The 24,991-nt window shown below is 43.5% G+C and overlaps 1 protein-coding gene across 1 annotated transcript in view; it reads left to right on the forward strand.

The window, feature by feature from the left end:
* CNTN2 (contactin 2) overlaps positions 1 to 24,991 on the forward strand; it is a 73,440-nt gene that overhangs the window by 38,613 nt on the left and 9,836 nt on the right. The window contains exons 7-18 of the mRNA XM_073587193.1: positions 491 to 593; positions 3,121 to 3,296; positions 9,157 to 9,293; positions 15,115 to 15,244; positions 17,349 to 17,499; positions 17,627 to 17,754; positions 19,210 to 19,385; positions 19,590 to 19,710; positions 20,473 to 20,631; positions 21,656 to 21,805; positions 22,961 to 23,031; positions 24,641 to 24,875. Of these exons, the coding sequence (XP_073443294.1) occupies positions 491 to 593; positions 3,121 to 3,296; positions 9,157 to 9,293; positions 15,115 to 15,244; positions 17,349 to 17,499; positions 17,627 to 17,754; positions 19,210 to 19,385; positions 19,590 to 19,710; positions 20,473 to 20,631; positions 21,656 to 21,805; positions 22,961 to 23,031; positions 24,641 to 24,875 (1,737 nt within the window). The remainder of the gene's footprint in view (positions 1 to 490; positions 594 to 3,120; positions 3,297 to 9,156; positions 9,294 to 15,114; positions 15,245 to 17,348; positions 17,500 to 17,626; positions 17,755 to 19,209; positions 19,386 to 19,589; positions 19,711 to 20,472; positions 20,632 to 21,655; positions 21,806 to 22,960; positions 23,032 to 24,640; positions 24,876 to 24,991) is intronic.

The following is a 24,991-nucleotide window of genomic DNA, read 5'->3' on the forward strand; positions in this document are numbered from 1 at the left end:
TAAATTTTGTGTTGTTATATTGGTTTACCTGGTGAAAATAAACAAGTGAGATGGGAATATATTTGTTTTTTATTAAGTTGCCTAATAATTCTGCACTGTAATAGATACCTGAAAAAACAGATATCCTCCTAAGATAGCCAAATCTAAAAAAAAACCACTCCAACTTCCAAAAATATTATGCTTTGATATTTCTGAGTCTTTTGGGTTGATTGAGAACATAATTGCTGTTCAATAATTCAATAATAAAAAGAATCCTCTCGAATACAACTTGCCTAATAATTCTATATATTCTATATATATATATATTCTATATATTCTCTCCCATCTGTCAGTTGGACTGGATTGACACACGTCTATTTTCCACCATACCTTGTAATATACATATTGCAAAGCAGACATTAGCTCTATAAACATCGTCAGTAAAATAATAGTGCAATCACTATCGTGTTCGTTAAATAATGTGGTTCATTTTATCTACTTGCTCTTACAGCGGAGCCACGGTTATACGCCCCCAGTATTAAAGTGCGCTTCCCGGCGGAGACATATACTCTGTCCAGACACTCAGTGACATTGGAGTGTTTTGCCTTTGGAAAGTAAGTAGCGCCAATTTTTTATGTGCACAAAACATGGAAATGTCTGCTCTAAGACACTGATTTAAAGTGAATGTGTCAGGACAGGAGAAAATTAAAAAAAAAATTAAATCAAGATTTAATGTTATATGTATTTTTTTACATTTTTCTGTTTGTATTTTTAATTTTCATATCTGTCTTAAACAAAATTCTGAAATCTTACACTTTTTACACTGGCCTTATACTAGGTCCATGCTTTCTGTTGTGTACAGATGACTTTTCAGCAGTCTCGTTACCAGTACAGACACGTGCACACGTTCAGTATTTGATCAGTATTTTGCCTCAGTATCTCTAAGCCAAAACCATGAGTGGAAAAATTAGAGGAAAAGGATAACAGAAACACGTCACCACTTCTGGATATATCACCCACTCCTGGTTTTGGCTTACAAATACTGAGGTCAAATACTGAACGTGTGAACGTGGCCTAACGATGAATGGTAACACCTCTCTATAAAATAAATAATACAGGAGCTACCATTCACAGTAGATGTCATACCCAGTGCCAGAACATCATGGAAAATGTGAAAGGAGTCATGGAGCACCAGATGGCTGGCTGGGGCGGTGTGATAGGAGGGTATTTTTTGCCACCTAATCTAGGCAGCATAATGTAGAAACAGAGATCCTCATTCCAGAAATGTATCACTTACTGGGCTGCTTGCTGTAGTTTTGATAAAATCACTATTTTATCAGCATGATATTATCACTAGAGGACTATTAAAGCTGCTGCTATGTAGCCCTCCATATTCATAGCTCTGTATAACCCAACCCCACCACTGATTGGCAGATTTCTGCCTATGCACAGTGTACACAGAAAGCTGACAATCAGTGGTGTGGGTGGAATTATACAGAGCTCAGCATTCCGAGGACTAGTGGATCTGAGGCAGATAAAACAATGATTATATCAAAACTACAGAATGCTGCCTAATAAGTGACACATTGCTGGAATCAGGGGCTCTGCCCCTACATCGTGCTGCCTAGGTTAGTTGGCAAAAAAAATGGTATCAAAACCTAATGATAGATTCCCTTTAACTTAAAAACCTAATTTAAACAATAGGTCATCTCAGATGTCACATTTCCTTTAACCCCTTCATGACGGAGACCTTTTTCATTTTTGCGCTTATGATTTTCACTCCCCTTATTCCCAGATCCATAACTTTTCTATTTTTCCATCAATATGGCCATATGAGGGTTTGTGTTTGCAGGACAAGTTGTACTTTTGAATGACACCATTGGTTTTAGCAATTGCAAATGCGGTGAAATTGCCAAAAAAAAAGTGTAATTCTACAACAGTTTTTAGTTTTTTTTTGGATTTTTTTCTTACAATGTTCATGAAATGCAAAAACTGACCTGCCATTATGATTCTCCAGGTCATTATATGTTCATAAACACCAAATGTCTAGGTTCTTTTTTGCTTAAGTGGTGGAAAAAAATCCAAAGTTTGTTAAAAAAAAAAAAAAAAAAAAAAGAAAAAATTGCGTCATCTTCCGAGACCCGTAGCATCTCCATTTCTCGTGATCTGGGGTTGGGTGAGGGCTTACTTTTTTGCGTGCCGAGCTGGCATTTTTAATGATACCATAGTTATGGAGATACGACCTTTTGATTGTCCGTTATTGCATTTTAATGCAATGTTGCGGTGCCCAAAAAAATAATCCTGGCGTTTTGAATTTTCTTCTCGTTATGCCGTTTAGCCATCAGGTTAATTCTTTTTTTATATTGATAGATCGGGTGATTCTGAAAGCAGCGATACCAAATATGTGTATGTTTTGTTTTTTCATTGTTTTATTTTGACTAGAAGCTGCCATGACCCGATCAACTCTGCTACATTCACACAATGATCAGATCACCTGTATGTAGCAGAATTGCTGACTTGCTATGAGCACCGACCACCAGGCGGCTCTCATAGCAATCTGGCATTGACAACCATAGAGGTCTCCTGGAGACCTCTGGTTGTCATGCCGATCCATCGGTGACCCGCGATCATGTGGCGGGGGTCACCGATGGGCGGATTTCCGAAAACACACGTTAAATGCCGCTGTCAGAGTTTGACAGCGGCATTTAACTGGTTACTAGCAGCAGGTGGATCGCAATTCCACCCTCGGCTGTTCTGGGCACATGTCAGCTGTTCAAAACAGCTGACATGTGCCAGTAAAGATGTGGGCTCACCTCCGTAGTCCACATCAAAGGGGGAGACACGATATGTGCTGTATATGTATGGCGCATTTCGTGAAGGAGTTTAGGGGTATAAGACAAGGTGGAATGTGGGAAACACACTTCCATAACCACTTACTATATGTCACTACTCTTATGTCAAGATGCCTCAGTTTGTACCATTCCACCTAGCAGTTTCCCAGAAATAGTGCCTAAAAAAGAATCTCCATATAAGAGATTTATATCAGAGTGGATAATGATGCATTGTGATAGGTAGACAATTAAACTCCTACTAGTTTGGACTAGATTAGAATTCATTTACATCATGAAATAATATTTATAGCCCAGTGCCTCGCATTCGATGGAGGAAGGTGGATACATCACAGCCCCCTCAGTGGTTCGCCTCAGACCCCATTCTGCATATTGAAAGCGTCAGTTTTGACGATGATGGAACCTATGAGTGTGAAGCTGAAAACTCTAAAGGCAGAGATACCTATCAAGGTCGTGTGATAGTGCAAGGTAAGATATCATTATACACTGCATCCTTCTTTTTGAAATGCTTGCATAAATCTTGATTGAACGGAATTAAGCTTCTTAGATAATTTGCTGGGCAGAAATCCAAACTCTTGGGAGATGAACTTCATTTCACTATTAGGTGACCACAGGAACATACCTGTATTGAACAAGTTCCCCCATGAATATATACCCAAAAATAACTGGGTAGAACCATGTCAATATAATCTACAGTGAGGAAAATAAGTATTTGAGACACTGCCAATAAAGCCCCCGTCACACACAGCGATCTCGCTCCACACAGCGATCTCGCTAGCGAGATCACTGCTGAGTCACAAGTTTTGTGACGCAACAGCGAGATCGCTGTGTGTGACACCTATCAGCGACCGGCCCCCCCGCCTGGTATCGCTGATCGTTGTGGAAAGCCCTGGACATTTTTCTGATCGTTGGTCTCCCGCTGGCCAGCACGCATCGCCGCGTGTGGCTGGTGGGAGACCAGCGATCAGAGAGCTGGTAACCAAGGTAAACAGCAGGTTTCTAAGCGCCGCGCGGCACTTAGAAACCCTCTGTATACCTTAGTTACCAGCGCGCTGATGCAGGGAGCTGGTAACCAAGGTAAACAGCGGGTTTCTAAGCGCCGCGCAGCACTTAGAAACCCGCGGTTTACCTTGGTTACCATCTCCCTGCACCAGCGCGCTGGTATCTAAGGTACACAGCGACGTGCGCGCTCATCGTCGCTGATGCTGATCGCTGGTGAAGCTGCCTGTTTGACAGCTCACCAGCGATCATGTAGCGACACACCAGCGATCCTGACAAGCTCATATCTGTTTATAAAATACAAAAAAAATTGTTTTATTTTATTTTTGGTTGCACTAAAGTTTTTTTTATTATTTTTTTATTATTTGAGGAATACATATGTGAATATGGTATATATAATTGGGTCCATATTATTTCTTTACAATTGTGGTAAAGTCATCCCTATATGTACACATTGTTTTTCAATTGTTTTTTTATTAATTTTTTTTACTACCAATATAATAAAAATTATTGATCAATTATATCTTGTTTGGTCTTTCCTGGTCTATGGGTCCTTCGGTAAATTGGGATTTGGTCACCAGCGATCATGTAGTGACACACCAGCGATCCTGACAAGTTCATATCGTTGACGGGATCACTGGTGAGTCGCTATGTGTGACGGGGCCCTGAGGAAGAGCTGAAGGACCTATGGTAACGTCCTCATTATCAAAGGTCCTTCACCATTTATCAGCTCCGCCTCCTGATCACATGACGATGATGTCACCACAGGTCCTTCAGCTCTCAGAGCAGCAGCTCCATCCTGGTTGTGTGCAGCTCATGTTCTTTGGTATCACCAGCAGCAGATTTCCAGTTCCTGCCGTTCCAGTGAGATTACAGGGGGATTGGTGGAGTTTTTTTTTTTGGTGCTTGTGGTAAATCTGTGAGAGGAGAGTGTGGGGTGAGATCAGAGCTGTTCCTGTGGAGGCCCTTGCTTCATGTGACTGCAGCTCCTCAGTGTTTTGGACGTGCAGCATTGTATGGGACTGCACATGATGAAGAGGGGTAGATGGGGCAGAATGTGAAGTCAGATCATTATACTATATATGACTATGGGGTGGATCTTACTACTATGAAGTGCATTATAGATTAATGTGTACTATGGGGTGCATTATACTTTATCGAGGACTATGGGCTGTGCATTATACTTTATGGATGACTGTGGAGGTGCATTTGATTATACTACATGGATGACTATGAACTTTGCAGTACATTATATAGAGGACTATGGGAGTGCATTATATTATATGGAGGACTATGGGGATCCATTATACTTCTTATATGGATCCCCATGACTTCTATGTAAGCCCCTGATGAGTATAATGGTTTATTTTATTTTATACATTGGAGAACAATGGCAGTACGGGGGACAAATATATATCAAGATGGGGCACCGGATAGTTACTCCACTGAGGTCAGACTGTACAACATTGCAACAAAGCTATAGTGTGCCAAATGAATAGGGAAAATGTGAATTTGGGTGGAAAATATTTTGGCATGGGGGGGCCAAATTTGAAAGTTCGCATCAGGGCCCATAACTTTGTAGTTATGCCACTGACACACACACGCGCGCTCGCTCACACACACACAGCACCTCTCAACTCTTCACACGCTCTCCTGCAGCCGCAGCATCATCGTCAGCTTCCTCTCACTGGCACAGCCGCAGCGCTGAATTATGTCATTCAGCCGCGCTGCTGACTGCTGTGTGAGACAGGAAGCTTGGGCAGGAAGCAAGACAGATAGCTGCAGCTCCGCTCTGCTGCCATTTTCTCTTGCAGGCAGCGGAGCTGCAGGTATCTCTCCCTGCCGGCCGCACATGAGGGCAATCTGGCCAGGTTCCTTCCTGGAGCCTCGTGGCCAGATAAACAGTCCAGATTGCCCTAATTATTAGCCGACCCTGCAGGGGCCCCCCTCCACCTCCAGGCCCCAGTGTAGCCGCACCGGTTGCACATGTGTTGTGTCCACCCCTGATCTTGTTGACTTCACACCAAGCTGTTTGCCTATCGTCCTCTAGCCCATCCCAGCCTTGTGCAGGGCTAAAATTTTGTTCCTGATGTCCTTAGAAAGGTCTTTAGTCTAGGCCATGATAGAGAGGTTGGAGTGTCATTGATTTGGTGGACAGATGTCTTTAATACAGGTAACAAGCTCAAACAGGTGCAATTTATGCGGGTAATGAGCGTAGAGTAGGAGGGCTTCTTAAAGAAAAACTAACAGGTCTGTGAAATAGAGAATTCATGCTGGGTGGTAGGTGATTAAATACTTTTTTCATGCAATAAAATGCAAATTAATTATGTAAAAATCATACAATATGATTTTCTGTTTTTTTTTTTGTTTTTTTTTGTAGATTCTGTCTCTCACAGTTGAAGTGTACCTACAATAAAAATTACAGACCTCTCCATTCTTTGTAGGTGGGAAAACTTTGCAAAATTGGCAGTGTATCAAATACTTATTTTCCCCACTGTACAGACAGCGACAACATGGAGCAATAAAGGAAACACCCATAAATAACTAAATATAATTTTATTGAAATATAATTAAAAATCCTATGTAAATTTATAAGAGAGCGGCAAGGAGAAACAGAAGAAAGGGGAGGGAAACAATTAGCAATGTTGGGATACAGTACATCTCACATATATTAGATGGAAATTCCTGAAAAAATAATGTAACAGCACAGTCATTTATATTGATCACATGATTAACATAAGTACAATGATCAATGTTAACAGGATCTTTTTTGTTAGGTTAAACAGTAATAGGGGTAATAAATACCACAATCCAGTAGACAAAGGTGTGCTAGAAATGGATGCAGAGATACGGGGGCGTAAAACAGTTTCCATGTGAAAATCAGCTGGCGTCCCACTGGACTTATGAATGCAGGGCATGTTATACAACAGAACCAGCCCTTGAAAAAGCTAGATTCGAAAAGTGTCAGGTCGGGACAGGAATATGGCAACCACCGCTGCTATGGGTAAGCACTGTATTTTACTTTAGGGACATGAAGATTATACTTATCTGATTACTAGGGCCAGTTACTCTCACAAATTTACATAGGATTTTTAACTATATTTCAATAAAATTATATCTAGTTATTTATGGGATGGGTGGTTCCTTTATTACTCCATGTTGTCTCTCTTTAGATGTGTTTCTATTTTTATATAAGGTAATTTTTGTTATAGATCTTTGTTTGGGCTTTTTCGGCCATAAGTTTATTTTTCTCCAAAGTCTCATCATAGATAGAAAAGTTAAAGAGTTGTCCAAAATTGACCAAATAAATAATGGTTTGGAAGTGTTTCAAACTGATCTTACTAATATATCTTATTAGTGAAAGCTCTACCAATAGTCTGATCTCACTGTTTCACTTTGCTTTGGTCCAGTCACAGGTGAGAGCTTCCCCTTCCAGTCATATGTATGAAGGCAACTGGTTGTCTGCATGAGTTCAATAGCTAAGTAGTCCCTGAGGGTTGGCTTGGCGACTGAACTTAGACGGACTGCTAGCGCTTTGATACACAATTTGTGTGCCGATTTAGGGACTTGGCTTTGCTTTTTCCTGTATTGAGAGCCAAAACAGAAGTGGACTTTTTGGGGATCAGAACCAGCAGTAAAATCGGGCCATGAATAGAAGTTTCAAGAATAAAGTATTTGAGTAATTTCCAATCATTTCAGTTCTAAACATTCAAATCACTTTTTATTTGATTAAAGTATAACTTTAAATGACCTCTATACGTTCAGACAACTTGATGTCATTTTATGGCTATTGCGCGAAATAGAATCTAAAATTGCATTTTAAAAATGATGTTATCTTACACCTGAAAAATCCCTCCAAAGTACAATGCACCAGGGAAGACCGCTTCTGCCTACTGGTAATTTGCTTTTCAAAGCCTGTTATCAATTGTAATCCAACTCTAGCAGTAGGAAAAGATTACAGGGAATGGGTACTGGCTGTTGTGTCTCTGCTTCTACTCTCCATCCTCCAAAAAACTATGCATGGGAAATTACAAAGCATAAGTATCCCTGAACATATTATACACCGGAAAGAGTTTGGACTTGTTAAAATATCTTTAAGACGTCTTGCACTACCAAATCACATCTACATCAGCTATATATTTTTTCAGGTTTTCTGCCATATACTATAGTAAATCAGAGATGCAATGGTTGGCCATGCACTCTTTTTCTAAACCCCACTAGCCTTTTTAGAAAAGTATTGTAGCCAATTAACACAGTATAATGAAATGAAAATTGAAAACATCCAAAATACAAGAATAATGCACACAACTCCAAAAATGAATGGAGAAAAAAGGATGACTGAAGCAAAAAATAATACAAAAATATTTTTATTGTAAAAATTTTTTTTTATATATCCACAAGAATCATATCAAGAAGTGAAAAGCACAAATCAAAGCACACGGATCAAGGGACATGTAGTAAATGCCAAGGTTATTTTCACACAAAAAAATATATACATATATATTATATTATGACCTACAACAATAATTGCTATACCAAAATTTCTGCAAAAATAAGAGGTCATAAATGTATATAACAAACCCCACAAGAAATGTTCAAACAATACTGTTAAAAAATTATTATAAAGTGCTAAGTGCATAAATGGGGATAATCTTGTGCAAAAAAAAAAAAATTCCATGTATATAAAACTAATGATAAATCACACACAAAGTTGAAATCCCTGTGAAGCCTTACAATAGATCAGCAGTTCACAAAAAATGTAGATACTTGCAGCTTAGTGGTTAGCAGTGTAGCCCTGTAGAACTATAGTCCTGGGTTCGAATCTAACCTAGTGCAACATCTGCATGGAGTTTGTATCTTCTTATGTTTGCGTGGGTTTCCTCCCACCCTCCATAAACATACTAAGAGGTTAGGAGGGTTCCTATTAAATTGACCACAGAATGTGTCAAAATAGAAAAAAATAGATTGTGAGTCCCATTGGAGAAAGAGACTGATGTAAATGGTGATAATTTCTATATATCACTACGGAGAACGTTGGCACTATATTAGCAACCATAAATACAGGGTCAGTTGGATGTGTTGGATTGTCATTATGATTTAAAAAGAGGAAACACAGTAGTTTAACAATAAATGGCTTCAACTAACAACTAACCCTGAGTGGAAAAAAAGTTTTGATGTTATCATCCATATTCTCTGAAAAAAGGCCAAGAAAGCAAAAATTCTGCCGGGGTAAGTAAACTTTTGAGCACAACTGTATATAACATCGGTTCCAGTGTACATACTTTCCATTGTGTGTGGTTACATGGATCATTTTCTTTTTACTTGATAGCACAGCCAGAGTGGCTCCAAATTATCTCTGACACTGAAGCCAAAATTGATTCAGACCTTCAATGGAACTGTGCAGCATCTGGAAAACCTCGTCCCACGATACGGTGGTTAAGAGATGGAAAACCATTAATGTCACAGGTGATGAAGTATTAATCAAATGCATGTGTAGTATGCGTGTATAAATATATCATATGTGGTAGGTACATGAAGAGCAGACATACCATTGGTGCAAGCTGCCCTAAAAGTCTGGGGTCCCCTAATAACTTAGAAGCAGGCAGAATTTTCCATTATGTTGAGCTATTGTTCCTCCACAGGGGCCCTCTTCAGTTTGTGTACGCTCCATGATCCCTGCAGTAAGCATGTGGAGGGTCACATTCTGCTGCATAAATCTCCAAAGGCCAATCACAATTTAGCACAAGCGTTAATATTGTAATGATAATATTTCTTTCTCCTACGCCTCATTAGGGGACACAGAGACAGTGGGTGTTATGCTGCTGTCCACTAGAAGGAAGTAAACCAGAAAAAGTTAGCTCCTCCCCTGCAGTATACACCCTCTCGCTGGCTAAGGTTTCTCCAGTTCTTGCTTAGTGTCTATAGGAGGCACTTGGGTCTGGTTTCAGACCCCACTGTTTTTATCTTATTTTTTATTTTTCTGTAAATTTTTATTTTTTAATTAATGGAGTGAAGGAGGCGATGGTTCCTTTCTACGGCCCGCTCTCCCCCGAACCAACAACAGGCAAGCACGTGGAGTATACCTCCCCGTACACTTTCCTGCAACGACTGGGGCTGATTCCTCTGGCGATGATGGCGATGATTCCTTACGGTCCCGGTAATCCACGCATACGATGGCAAGCGCATGGAGTCCAATGGAGAAGACTGGAACAGCGATTCCGAATGCCCTGAATCAGACCCATAGCTCTCCATCCCCCTGCCATAGGGAGGATCGATTGAGCATACCCCTTTAAGAACTCCTCCAGCGCTGCTACATCAGCCCAGGAGGATGAGAAGATTGATGGCCCTGGACAGCGTGGCCTGCCGAGCACTGGAGTGGAGGTATGGGGTCGGGTCCTGGTCCCCGGGAGAAGCGCTGACTTAGCGTCAGTGGCGGTGCACCGGCGCCCCATCGTGGACCCCCCCGCTCTCGGCGCTCGGGTAGGCCAAAAATTTAGTCCCCGGCTTTTCCGGCCTACTAGGCTGCAATTTGAATAGCGCCGCCCGCGCTAACGTCGCCGCCCCCTCCTCTTGGCGCCTCTCATTACTTGCGAAACACAAGCCGCAGAGACACCATCACATGTTTCTCAACGCAAGCAATGACTAGCCAGGTCTTTCCCCGGGAAAGAACAACCACGGGAAGGGCAGTCTCCAATGAAGGAAACCACCTATGCCAAAACATGGTATCCATCCACAGACAGCTGTTTCGGGGTATTGCCCCTCATCAGTGTGGAGTAGGCATCCCCTAGTCCCGTTCGCGCCTCAGCATCGGCGACTCCTGTCTCTCGCTCTCCCTCTCCTGAGGTTCACAGCGAGCATGACTCTGAATTCGAATCTGACACGTCAGCCCCTCAGAATCCCCCAACTGATCAAGAGTCGCTTGATTCTCTTATAGAATCAGTCAACAGGATTCTGAAGTTGGATGAGAAAAATATTCCCGCTCCTGCACACCCTATCTCATTTAAGAAAACCAAGCGTGTGCGCAGGTTACCAGCCATCCGAAGTTTAAGGAAATGGTCCAGAAACATAGGGATCGTCCACATAAGCGGTTCACAGGGCAAAAGTCTACTCAGGCTAGATACCCTTTTGATCCAGATCTAATGAAGGATTGGTTACAGTTCCCCCCCGGTGGACCCTCCCGTATAGCGTATTGCTTCTAAAACGCTCCTATCCGTTTCTGAGGGTTCCTCAGTCAGAAACCCCTCTGATCGTCAAATTGACTTCCTTGCCCGTTCAGTTTTTGAAGCTTCAGGAGCAGCGCTTTTTCCATCTTTCGCAGCAATTTGGGTCACTAAGGCAATGGCTGCTTGGGCAGAAGTCTTGATTACTTCCTTCCAGGGCACCAATCTTCCTCCGGAGGCAACCACTGTCACCAGGCAGATAATTCACGCAGCGGACTTTGTAGTGGACGCTTCTTTTGATGCTGCCAATTGCGCTGCTCAAACTGCCGCTAATGCGATCTCCATTAGAAGAGCCCTATGGCTCCGCGACTGGCGGGCGGATGCCACATCTAAAAGATCGTTGACTTCTCTCCCCTTTCAAACGGGTCATCATTTTGGAGAGAAACTGGACCAGCTCATTTCTGATACTACCGAGGGAAAAAGTAAATTCCTTCCTCAGCAAAAGGCTGTTTGGCCGTTTTGCAACCAACAGCCGACGCGTTTTCGATCTTTTCGCAACAATTCAGGTTGGTTCTCCTCTACCTTCTCTTCCGGATCAGGTCGGTCCCCGCGCGGAGACAAAGGCTCCCAGGTCTCATACAGACCTAACCGCTCTTGGAAACCCAGGCCTAGGGCTTCTGGATCTAGGGGAAACAGATCTCATAGATCTACCCAATAACTTGTTGCGGTATCCGGCAGACACCGAGAAAGTAGGCGGTCGCCTACTTTCCTTCAGCCACACCTGGCTCGCGGTCATCCACGACAAGTGGGTCAGGGAGCTGGTGTCCTCTGGATACAAAATAGAATTTTCTTCTCCCCCTCCAACTCGGTTTTTCCTTTCCTCTCCCCCCAAGAACAAGACAAGAGCCTTCCTTCGGGCTGTTCAGGCTCTGCTAAGGGACAGAGTCATCATTCCGGTCCCTCATCACGAAAGGTTCAGGGGATTTTATTCAAACCTTTTTGTGGTTCCAAAAAAGGACGGGACGATGCGACCCATTCTGGATCTCAAACTGTTAAATCAGTTTGTCAAGGTACGGCGATTCCGAATGAAATCTCTCCAATCAGTTGTCGCTTCCATGGAAAAAGGAGAGTTCCTAGCATCCATCAACATCAAGGACGCTTACCTTCACATTCCGATCTGTCCGTCCCACCAGCAGTTCCTGCATTTTGCAATTCACGAGGAACACTTCCAGTTCGTTGCCTTGCCCTTCGGACTCGTCACCACCCCCAGGGTCTTTACCAAGGTCATGGCGGCTGTCATGGCCATTCTCCACTCTCGGGGAGTAGTGGTGTTACCGTATCTGGACGACCTGCTCATCAAGGGTCCGTCCCTTCCAGCCTGCGAGGAATCTGTGGATATAACAGTAGATACACTCTCTCACCTGGGGTGGAAGATAAACGTCGAAAAGTCTTTTCCAAAACCGGCTCAGCAGATTTCCTTTCTCCCTCCAGAAAAGATCCAAGCCTTACAACAGGCAGCGTGGACTCTTTCCCGACCAGTTTCTCACTCCATTCGTTTCTGCATGAGAGTTCTCGGAAAGATGGTGGCTGCGATGGAAGCAGTTCCATTTGCACATTTCCATCTCTGTCCCTTATAACATGCGTTGCTGTTAGCTTGGGACAAGAACACGTTCTCCCTAGACTGTCGGATCCTTCTGTCCCTGTGGGTCAGGCAAGCCCTCAGGTGGTGGACACTGAGCTCCTCCCTGAATGAAGGGAGGTCTTTTCTCCCAGTAAGATGGTTGGTAGTAACCACTGACGCAAGTCTTCTCGGCTGGGGTGCGGTCTCTCGTCACCACACGGCACAGGGTCGTTGGTTGACCCAAGAGTCACGTCTCCCCATCAACATTTTGGAGATATGCAATCAGATTAGCTCTGCGGAGCTTCCACCATCTCCTCGCAGGTTACCCCATCAGGATCCAATCCGACAACGCCACAGCTGTAGCGTGTATCAACCGCCAGGGAGGTACCCGGAGCAGGATGGCCATGCACGAAGTGAGCCACATCCTCCATTGGGCCGAGACCAACCATTTGCCCATCTCAGCAATCTACATCTCGGGCGTAGAAAATTGGGCGGCAGATTTTCTCATTCGCCAAGGCATTGCCTCGGGAGAGTGGTCTCTTCATCCGGAAGTCTTTCAGCAGATTTGTCATCGTTGGGGGACTACGGATGTGGATCTCATGGCCTCAAGACTAAACAAGATTCCTCGGTTCATTGCCCGATCACACGATTCATGCGCCATCGGAGCGGACGCCCTAGTTCTGCCATGGCACCGGTTCCGGCTCCCGTACATCTTCCCCCCTCTTCCCTTGCTTCCGAGGGTCATCAAGAAGATCAGAGCGGAGGGAGTACCAGTGATCCTAGTCGCGCCAGATTGGCCGTGCCGAACATGGTATGCAGAACTAATACAACTAGTCGCCGACGTTCCCTGGCGACTTCCAGATCGCATGGATCTACTCTCACAGGGCCCGATTTACCACCAGAACTCCGGGGCCCTGTCTTTGAGGGCATGGCCGTTGAATCCTGTATTTTAGCCCAGGCTGGGTTCTCTCACGATGTGATTTCCACCATGATTAGTGCAAGAAGCCTGTGTCCATGCGCATCTCTCACCGGACCTGGAAAACCTTCTTTTCATGGTGCAGGGATCATGGTTGATCCCCTCTGGTGTTTTCCATTCCAGCCATATTGGAATTCCTTCAATCCGGATTAAAATCAGGCCTCGCGCTTAGCTTGCTCAAGGGCCAAATTTCGGCCTTGTCAGTGCTTTTCCAACGCAAAATTGCCACCAAACTTCAGGTCAAGACGTTCATTCAGGGAGTTTCCCATGTGGCGCCTCCTTATAGAAGGCCATTGGAATCATGGGACCTTAACCTGGTTCTAGGGACCTTACAGGAGGCTCCTTTCAAACCGCTGCAGGACGTGTCACTGACCGTCCTCTCTTGGAAGGTGGTCTTTCTAGTGGCAATTATGTCAATCAGATGAGTTTCGGAATTGGCAGCCCTGTCCTGCCGTTCTCCGTTCCTGAATTTTCATCAGGACAAGGTAGTTCTCAGGACGTCCCCGTCCTTCCTGCCCAAGGTCGTCTCCTCTTTCCATCTCAACGAGGAAATTGTTTTGCCTTCCTTTTGTCCGGCACCAGTCCATCGCATTGACGGTTCATCTCGCGGACGGCTCCCTTCCGCAAGTCAGATGCCCTGTTCATACTTCCAGAGGGGCATAGGAAGGGTCTAGCCAAGTCAAATGCAACGCTAGCCAGGTGGATCCGCTTGGCGATTCAGGAATCCTACCGTGTCAGGAACGCGCCTGTCCCAGTGGGGATTAAGGCGCACTCTACCCAGTCAGTGGGCGCCTCTTGGGCCATTCGGCACCAGGTCTCGGCAGAACAGGTCTGCAAGGCTGCCACTTGGTCCAGTCTGCATACTTTTACAAAACATTACCAAATTCATTCTCAGGCCTCTGCGGATGCAGCTCTCGGCAGACGCATACTGCAATCGGCAGTACCTCAGTGTTAACTCAGTGGTACATGAGGTATTAGCAGATGTATGCTCCCCACCAAGGGACTGCTTTAGGACATCCCACTGCTGTCTGTGTCCCCCAATGAGGCGTAGGAGAAATAGGGATTTTTGTGTACTCGCCGTAAAATCCTTTTCTCCGAGCCATTCATTGGGGGACACAGCACCCACCCTGTTTAGCTTATTGGCTCACTGTAGCATTCTTAGGTTTTGACATAGTTATGGTTATTGTTGACTGTTTATGCTCCTACTGCTTTTTTCACCGAACTGGAGAAATCTCAGCCAGCGAGAGGGTGTATACTGCAGGGGAGGAGCTAACTTTTTTTCTGGTTTACTTAGTTTCCTCCTAGTGGCCAGCAGCATAACACCCACTGTCTCTGTGTCCCCCAATGAATGGCTCGGAGAAAAGGATTTTACAGTGAGTACACAAAAATCCCTATTTCCCTTGTCTTAACTGAAGATTAGTTAGTCCTGGAATGAGAGAATTGGGCTGTTGAAAAATTAATGAATACACATAGTGCAAAGCAATAAAATAATATCCAGCCTATGAGAAATATGTATCTACTCTGGAACAGGCACGAATAGAAGTCAACAATGGACAGCTGAAAATCACCAATTTAAATCGAAAAGATTCTGGCATGTACCAGTGTGTGGCAGGAAACAAGCATGGCACCATTTACACAAGTGCAGAGCTCACTGTCCAAGGTAAGCAATAGAGGAGAGAAAATAATATAATGCTGTCTTGGCACCTCCGAACATCGCCAAAAAAAGTTTACCCCATATGATCAATTTCTTACTGATCGCTTCATGGACCTAATTACTAAAAGTGAGAGTATGCAAAACATCTTAGTGTAAGACTAATGTCAATACTTAGTATTTAGTATATTTAGAAAATGAAAATGTACATTGTATGTCTTAACGGGGTGCCGATGCGCAGGTCTTGTGACGTGCTTGCGACCGGCTCGTGTTAAATCCTGCTGTTAGTGATTCACAGCGGCATATAACTGGTTAACAACCGCGGGTATATCTCGGATCTACCAGCGGCTGTTAGAGGCATATGATGGCTGATTAAATCAGCCATCAAACGCAGGGAAAGATGCAGGCTCAGCGTCAGATCCTGCGCCAAAGGCAGGGGCACGGTTGATGACATAAATATACGTCATCAGTCGTGAAGGGGTTAAACTTACAATTCACAATTTAATCCACTGAGAAGCTGCCCATGCACATTTGGTAGCTTTCGCCCACCAACTGAAGTTTTGTTCTCTAAAGGCCCCCATACACATTAGATGAAAGTCATCTGAACTTGCTGATTGCCTATGGAGACCTCCCAACTTTTCCCAAACAGATGCTGTTGGGAGTGGGAAGGATTGAGCAACTGGAGTTTAACACCTGATCTGTTTGTTTTCATGGCAGATAAGCCACTGCCCAGACAAGTCTGCCAGAAGCTTTCTCCTCCCTCTCCATTGAAAACCCATGATTGCTTGAAAAAGTTAGGAGTCTGCCAAACCTGTTGCATTTGTATGGCCAGCTTAAACCCCCTAAGAGTGCCAAAGCATTTGTTAATTTGATGGGGGAAAATGAAGCAAACAATGGATTTGTTACCTTAGGCCACGTACACCAGTTGAGTATTTGGTACATTTTTTTTACCTCAGTATTTGTAAACCAAAACCAGGAGTGGGTAAGAAATACTGAAGTGGTGATGTTTCATTTCCTTTGACTGTTCCACTCCTGGCTTTAGTTTACAGCACATAATGATGTAAAAAAAAACCTCACAAAATATTTAACATGTGCATGTGGCCTTAATTTCTGAAATTCCCAGTCCCGGTTTCCTCTAGTAAGGAACTTCACAAGACTATGCAGCTGTTTCCATATAGGATTGCTGGTGGATCCCATTGAAACTGTCAGATACACCAACAAATTTGGCCGAGCACTACTACAATACTGCTTCTCCTTCTGTTGTCTCCTATGTTGGTCTGCACCTTAAAGTGAACCTGTCATAAGAAAAAACCTATTAACCTGCAGATATGGGGTTAATCTGCAGGTTAATAGCGATACTAACCTGCACTTAACCGAACTTCTCAGGGAGAAAATTAACTTTATTTTCCCCCATTGTGTTCGGGTTTTAGTCATGGGAATGACACTGGCGCTGGTTCAATCACAGCTCTGAAAATACAAAGAGGTGGCTGTAATCGCACTTCTTGGCCTGGCTAACAGTTGGCCCCAATGCAGAACCAGTGTCAGTCAGTGCCGGGTTTGCGGTTACAGCTGCCGCTCTCTATACACAGAGTGGTGACTGAACCAGCACCGGCGCCGCTCCTATGACTGAAATCCAAATGCTGACGAGGGAATAAAGTTAATTTTCTCACCGCAGCGTTCATGAAAGTGCGGGTGCAAGGCAGGTTAGGAACGCTATTAGGCCCTGTGCACACGTTCAGTATTTGTTTCACTCCTGCTTTTGGTTTACAAATACTGAGGTAAAATACAGAGCAATCATGGGAAAAGTATGATAGAAACATGTCACCACTTCTGTATGTATCACACACTTCTGGTTTTGGCTTAGAAATCCTGAGGTAAAACACTGAGGTAAAAGACTGACCAAATACTGAATATGTGAGCATGGCCTAAACACGCAGATTAACCCCATATGTGCAGGTTAATAGTGTTTTTTTTCTGGTGACAGGTTCTCTTTAATCACCCTTTAAGATTTGAAAAAAGGCAGAACATAGCAATAGATGTATCCACAATATGTATTTTATGTCTAATCAATGCAATACTTTGTTTTTCTTTTTTTTCTTCTTTTTCCATCAAGCTATGGCCCCTGATTTCCGTCTTTCACCTGTAAAACCCCTGATTCCTGCAGCTCGAGGTGGAGAAATCAAGATACATTGTAATCCGAGGGCTGCCCCAACCCCAGTCATCTTATGGAGTAAAGGGACTGAAATTTTACGCAACAGTAGCAGGTATGGGGTGAAGCATGTGGCAAACGCAAAAATTAATTCCTGATGTCAAACAGTTTTTGTTCTAGAGCTATATCCATATTCATGAATGTTATTCTAATGATAATTCCGTCTCTTTGATCATTAACAGGATTACAGTCACTACTAATGGAACACTAATCTTGAAGAATATATCCCGAGTAGATGAAGGGAACTATACGTGTTTTGCAGAAAATCTCATGGGGAAGTCCAATAGTACTGGCATCCTTAGTGTGAGGGGTGAGATGGCTACAGATATAACAATACATTACTACATAGTCCAATCTTTATGAGGATATTAAACTAAATAATTGAGAATTTTACACATTTTTTCAAATATACATAATAAGAGTGACAACAGATCGAATTATTTCATCCTGTTATCCTGCAATGTTGATCTAGAGGAATCTTTGGGAAAAAAAAAATCTGTACCAATACATCCAAATTGTTAGGCGTCGGGTTCCTGCAGCAGCTCAGCAGGGATCCAGAGCCTCACATTCTGCGGTCTCCCATTGTCTATCGACTGCAGAGGAGATTGCTCAGCAGTCTCAGGGTCCCAGACACTCTGCGGGTCTGGTTGTTACTGCCACCTTTGGGTCAGCAATCGCTCCAGAGGCTAAGTCCCTCCGTCGCTCTACTGGGCATGCTCACGAGAAGATCTCCCTTTGGAGATCGTGAGTCACGTGTTCAGGTCCTTCTCCTGATCTGATTGGTCCATCTCAGAGATCTGGAAGGTCCCGGAGGCGCACGGCTATAAAAGGTCCGCATGGCCGCTCGGCCATGCGCTAGTATAGTCTCTAGTTGCTACTGTGTGAATGATGATGGATGCATGAACCTGCGAATGACTCATTAAGATCCCCTTCCTCTGATATTACGATTGTGTATAGGGAGTTAGGTTTAGAGTCTGCGCCAGTCAGTGGCAAGCTACAAGCCACATCAGCATACTCCACTGCTAGCGTCCAACAGTACTCCATACTGCTAGCATCCGACAGTGCGCCTGCTATCAGGCATTGTTGATTAGTGGCAGTGTCTATCGCCGCGCTGCAGTCTGCAGCTCCTCTTGGCGTCCACAGTTGCGAAGCTGCACATACGGTAGGTCTAGACGGACTCTGACCCTCTGCTTAGGGCCCAGCTCCTGTGACCATATACCGTGCGTGCACTTCTATGAGACCTGTGAGTCCAACAGGCTCAACATTTATGTTATAGGCGTCTCTGTGAAGCTAACAGAGTACGCCCAGCGCATACAGGGTGACGTCTAACCCATGTGCTATATACCGCCACATAGCGCGTCTGCCATTATGTAGCAGCGGTTTAACACCTACTGCACGGTGGACCCTGAGCGGCGAACGCACTTTATTATTTATTTAGTGCGTTCCGCCGTTCCTAACACAAATGCTTCATTGAGCAGATTATCACGTACTACCACACTTCCTACTGACAGTGATAAGAAATTACGAAATATTGAAACTGTGATTATCTATTTAGATAGCAGCCTAAATATCCAGATGAATTAATGGAACTCGATGCAATGCCGAAGCCCTAACGTCTGTATTTGACACATATGTGAGACAGTACCATTCCCATAGGGACCATAGAAATATGATGTTCGGTATAAATGCCATATTTTAGGTATTAACGCCAGAAAATGTCTTCTGTCACAGTCAGCTGAGAAATCCAACTATTTTTATCTTACAGAAGCAACAAGAATTACGTTGGCCCCTTCAGGAGCAGACATCAATGAGGGGGACAGTGTTACACTACAGTGCCACGCGTCACATGATCCTACCATGGATCTCACATTCACATGGGAACTGGATGGAATGCCCATTAACTTTGAGAAGGCGGAAGAACATTATCAAAAAGTTTCACGGGTACTGTATATTAAATCGCATTATTTATGTATAATATTACTACACCATAATACCTTATCTAAAAGGTTGATCAGTAAAACAAATTTCTTCCAGTTTGGATGACTACTAATGCGGCTGGAGTGATTATAAACTCCTGTGTGTGAATGACATTCATAGTAATACATTGATAGCAGCTGTGTCTAAGACAAAGCCCCTTTTTTGCAGGATGAATCTGTCGGTGACCTTCACATTATTAATACTAAATTGAGGCATGCTGGAAAATACACATGTACGGCTCAGACTGTGGTGGACCGAACCTCTGCTTCAGCTTCTCTCCTTGTGCGAGGTAACCCTGGTGCTTGCATCTAGCGAAGGTAACCCTGGTGCTTGCATCTAGCGAAGGTAACCCTGGTGCTTGCATCTAGCAAGGTAACCCTGGTGCTTGCATCTAGCAAGGTAACCCTGGTGCTTGCATCTAGCGAGGTAACCCTGGTGCTTGCATCTAGCAAGGTAACCCTGGTGCTTGCATCCAGCGAGGTAACCCTGGTGCTTGCATCTAGCGAGGTAACCCTGGTGCTTGCATCCAGCAAGGTAACCCTGGTGCTTGCATCTAGCAAGGTAACCCTGGTGCTTGCATCTAGCGAGGTAACCCTGGTGCTTGCATCTAGCGAGGTAACCCTGGTGCTTGCATCTAGCAAGGTAACCCTGGTGCTTGCATCCAGCAAGGCAACCCTGGTGCTTGCATCTAGCGAGGTAACCCTGGTGCTTTGCATCTAGTGAGGTAACCCTGGTGCTTGCATCCAGCAAGGTAACCCTGGTGCTTGCATCTAGTGAGGTAACCCTGGTGCTTGCAACTAGCGAGGTAACCCTGGTGCTTGCATCTGGTCTCTTGAGTACTAGATTAGCATACTTTAGATCTTTATATACTATGTACTTTCTGCATCAAGTCCTTGCGGTTTTCTATGAAGAATGAATTTAGATGCTACTGCTAAAGCAAACTTTTGATTTTGAGTTACACAAATCTTGGCTTGGTTATTTTGACCTGTAAATGTCAGTAGGTTAATTGGTGCCATTATGAACAAAATATTCATGTGTTTGCTTCATGTAGGACAACCTGGACCACCAGGAGGTCTAGTAGCGAGAAATGCAAAGGAAACAAGCATTGAACTGAGCTGGAGTCGAGGCTTTGATAACCATAATCCAATCAGTCGCTATACAGTGGAACTCAGAGAACCAGAAAAGGAAGAGTGGAAAAACGCACGGACAGGTCAGTGTTAATGGATGATTTCAGAAGTGGAAAGCTTGAGCTATGTAGCAAATTCACAAACATGAATATCAAATGCACTGCAGATCTAGTCCCAAGAGAGATGAAGTGAAGTGAAAAATTCATCATTATTTCAGGTTGTTTCTGCTGTGATTTTAATAGAATGATACATCAGATTTAATTTTGAACAGCAGTATGCATTTCACTGATGCCTGAATATCATTTACGTATTTCTGACCTTGTGCATCCTGCATCTTCTCCAAGCGTCCAGGAATGTTTATAAACCTTGGTGCTTTGATTGTTTCCTTCATCCAATGTATGGAGGAATTAGAATCCCCTCTGTGCCATCTGCTGGTGTGACTTCATGAGGTTTCAATACTAATCAAAGAATATCCAACATGGAAACATCGAACAGTCTTCTGTGTTTATCAACCCTTTTACCTCTAGCTCTTGCTAAAAAAATATTCTCTCTCAGCTGTGGTCAATCTTCCTGACTCTTGAGTTTCATCATCCAATTAATCCGCCCTCACATTAAGGGTATAATTTTTCTTCTAAGAAATCTGAGACACTTATTGCTGACCATGAGTGTTGTCATTTCTTGGACATGATGATGACGCATTTTTTGTTGGTTCATCATTTAATGTGGAGTTAACTGTTTTCTTCCACATCAGTAGACAATAAGCTTATATGCTTCTGAGTGTTGGAAAAAGAGTCTAGAAAATGTGCTCTGAGGTCATATTATGCTGTTGAGATGGATCAGGAATTCTGTGGACTTCCAGGGATGCTATTTGAACTAGTTTTGGTTCCAGATCAATTAATTTCAGGTCTCCAGGCCATTTTATTATGCTTGTTTCCCAATAGTGGCTAGTCAGTCTGCAGCTCCGTTGCTTTCCATGAATGATGCTTTGTACAAACTATTAAAGGCCTCTAAATGCATATGTTTTCATGAAGAAGAGTGTCATTCTGCTATATATATTTAACTTTTTTTTTTGTATTATGTATATTACCTAAACTCTTTACTTTATAGACCCTGCCACCGTGGAGGGAAATGCAGAAACTACTTTGGTAGTGGGACTTACACCATGGACGGATTATCTATTCCGAGTGGTGGCTAGCAATATTTTAGGAGCTGGAGAACCCAGTTTTCCATCAGCCATAATAAGAACAAAAGAAGCTGGTGAGTAAATGAATGTGATCACTTCTGTGATCTTCAATGTTATACTTTTGGCTACAATTGGATAACATAAGTAATGAAAATATGCTAATGGCTTAAGAATTCACTAACCACATTAACCAAAAGGGTAATAGAAATCAAAAACAATGCTTACAGTAATGCCACAGTATATGGATAACCAAGTTTCCGTTTACACGGAAAGACTGGCTGCATGAATCGACCACTGATCTGAACTTTTACCGATTGGCGGCCGTTTAAATTCCTGTTTACACAGGCAGAAGTAAACAATCTGCACTGAGCTACATATGCTGAATTGCTCATTGCGCATAGGTTGCATTGTTCTCAGCATTTACAGTCCTTTTTACACAGAACAATGTGCCACCAAGAACGATTATCTTATTTGCTGCATAAAAGATCATTTCACCCAATTAATGAGCATTTTGTTCATTCATCAAGTGATCGGCAGCTTGTTTAACGGGCAAGATAAAAGTAATATGAGCGTTTTTAACATCCCCAGTCTACAATTGCCTTGCAGAGTAAATGCCTCTTAACATAGTCATGTCAAAGTAAGGATACATAAGTCACAGCATAATGGAAATAATAAGCGGTGATATCACAGTATCACAGTAATCAGAACTATGGCGGTGTGGTTTTTGGACCCTCCAGACTTTACAGCCAAGGTACAACTATAACCTCTTCCCCCTATGGCTATGCCTAGTGTCAGAGCGGGGTGCCAAGGGTCCACAAGTAACAATGACTCTGGGGACCCACTGTTGAGCTACATGCAAATTATACATTACCTTCATTTAAAAATGTACCTATGCTATATAATAAGCTGGGTAGGTTTGTATATAAATGATACAATGCTGCGTTTGCCTGTATATAGTGAAGTGTATTGTGCCAACTACTGCTATTGTAGAAGTGTGGGAGGCTCCACTCCTGCACAGGGGCCAACTGGGAATTCAGCTGTTCCCCTGTGGGCCAGTTCAAGCCTGGTTATGCCTGTGAATAATGTGAATGTAATCAAGGAATATAGTACTATTTCACTTTTTTTATTTAAGATTCATACTCATTCTAAGATAATTTTAGCAAATACCTTATCAACATAACTTGTCATTGAGAAATGTAGTACCTAATATATCCTATGATTTCCTTTAGAACCTATTGTGGCCCCATCAGGTCTTAATGGTGGAGGAGGGGCTCCAAATGAGCTCACAATTACCTGGAAGGTGAGTCAATGTATAGCGAAACAACACATTTACTAAGAAAGAGGTGTTAGCAGAAAAGAGGTGTGACCTAAGAAGTGCCAATGATAGCCAAAACATTGGCATCAGCTAAGCCCACAGCTAGGTTGTGTGAAGTGTCTAAAGATGTCACATATTCATCATCCAACATGAGCCATTGTGATTAGAGATGGGCGTCCGGATGTTCGGGTCTGGCGGGTTTGGCTGAACAGTTACAAAAAGTTTGGGTTCGGATACCAGAATAGTACCCAAACCTGAACCCGGACCCCATTAACTAGAATGGGGGGCCCGAACATCCAGTGTTTGCCATGCTGTCATGTGCTGACAGCATGGCAAACACCGCTTCTGATTGGCGGTGAAATTATCGCTGCCGGTCAGAGAGCTGTGGTTCCCACGTTGTCAAAAGACAGCGTGAGCGCTCAGCTGTGATCGGAGGTATAAAGCTCACCTCTGGTCACTGGTGTCAGCTGATGGAACTACTGAAGGAGCGGCGGATGGGAGTATTTATCAGCCACTTCTGCGCTGTAAATAAATAATTGAAAAAAGCAAAACGGCATGGGTCTCCCTGCATTTTTGCTAACCAGCCAGGCAAAACTCACAGCTGGGGCTGCAGCCCTCAGCTGTCAGCTTCAGCAAGGCTAGTTATCAAGAATAGAGGGGTCCCCACAGTTTTTTTTTTAATTATTTAAATAAATAATTTTTAAAAAAACGCCATGGGGTCCACCCCATTTTTGACACCCAACCTTGCTAAAGCAGACAGCTGGGGGCTGTTATTCTCAGGCTGGTAAGGGGCCATGGATATTGGACCCCCCAGCCTAAACATAGCAGCTCGCAGCTGCCAAGAAAAGGCACATCTATTTGATGCGCCAATTCTGGCGCTTTGCCCAGTTCTTCCCACTTGCCCTGTAGCGGTGGCAAGTGGGGTTCATATTTGTGGGATTGGTGTCACCTTTGTATTGTCAGGTGATATCAAGCCCACGGCTTAGTAATGGAGCGGCGTCTATAAGACACCTATCCATTACTAATCCTATAGTTGTATGGTAAATAAGGACACAGCCAGAATAAAGTCCTTTATTTGAAATAAAACTAAACACAGCTTTCCATTTTTATTTAAACGCCTAATTTCACCAAAGCCCTCCATCTCCTGTAATAAAACTAAAATAAATAAACAACAATATACCATACCTGTCCGTTGTTCTGTCCCATTCCATAATCCATGTCTGGGGGATAAACCATTTTTAACCTGGACGGTGCCAAGATGCGACTGTCCAGACTAAGAACCACTGGTGTCTGAGCGGCTGTGAGCGCAGCGTCGGTGACCGGTGGTGACGTCATAGAGGTTGCGTCCGGTCACTGAGGCTCTGTCCCCTGCCGGGCTGAACTGCGGTGACCTCAGTGAGATCCCCGCTAGCAGCGTGAGAGTCTAAGTCTAAGCTTACACTGTCTAAAAATGTAACAGTAAATCTGCCCTAGGTAAATTTTACAAAATTACTTAATATGACTGGGTTTACAGCATTATCCACAGCTTTCGTAATTGTCAAGCACATGTACGCATGAATGAATTATCATAGTTTTTGTATTTTTGGTATAACAGCCATTGGAGAGACAGTACCAACATGGAGATGGCTTTGGATACATTATTGCCTTCAAGAGAACGACTGAGGAGTCCTGGCAGACAGTAAAAATTCTTGGGGCGCAGTCAGAACGCTTTGTCTATAGAAATGAGAGCATAGCAGCTTACACACCCTTCAATGTCACAGTAAAGGCATTTAATCAGAAAGGAGAAGGACCTGAAAGCCTGAAAACCATTGTGTACTCCGCGGAGGAGGGTATGATATTCAGGAGTTTATTGAGTATTTAGGTTTCTGGAAACCAAGCTATAACTGTATGCTAGCAGGCCTTCATGCAGGTCTGATTTTTAGATTTACAACTGCTCAAAAATATT

This window comes from Dendrobates tinctorius, unplaced genomic scaffold, assembly GCF_039654945.1.
Source record: "Dendrobates tinctorius isolate UK_male_01 unplaced genomic scaffold, ASM3965494v1 ptg000098l, whole genome shotgun sequence".
Taxonomy (NCBI): domain Eukaryota; kingdom Metazoa; phylum Chordata; class Amphibia; order Anura; family Dendrobatidae; genus Dendrobates; species Dendrobates tinctorius.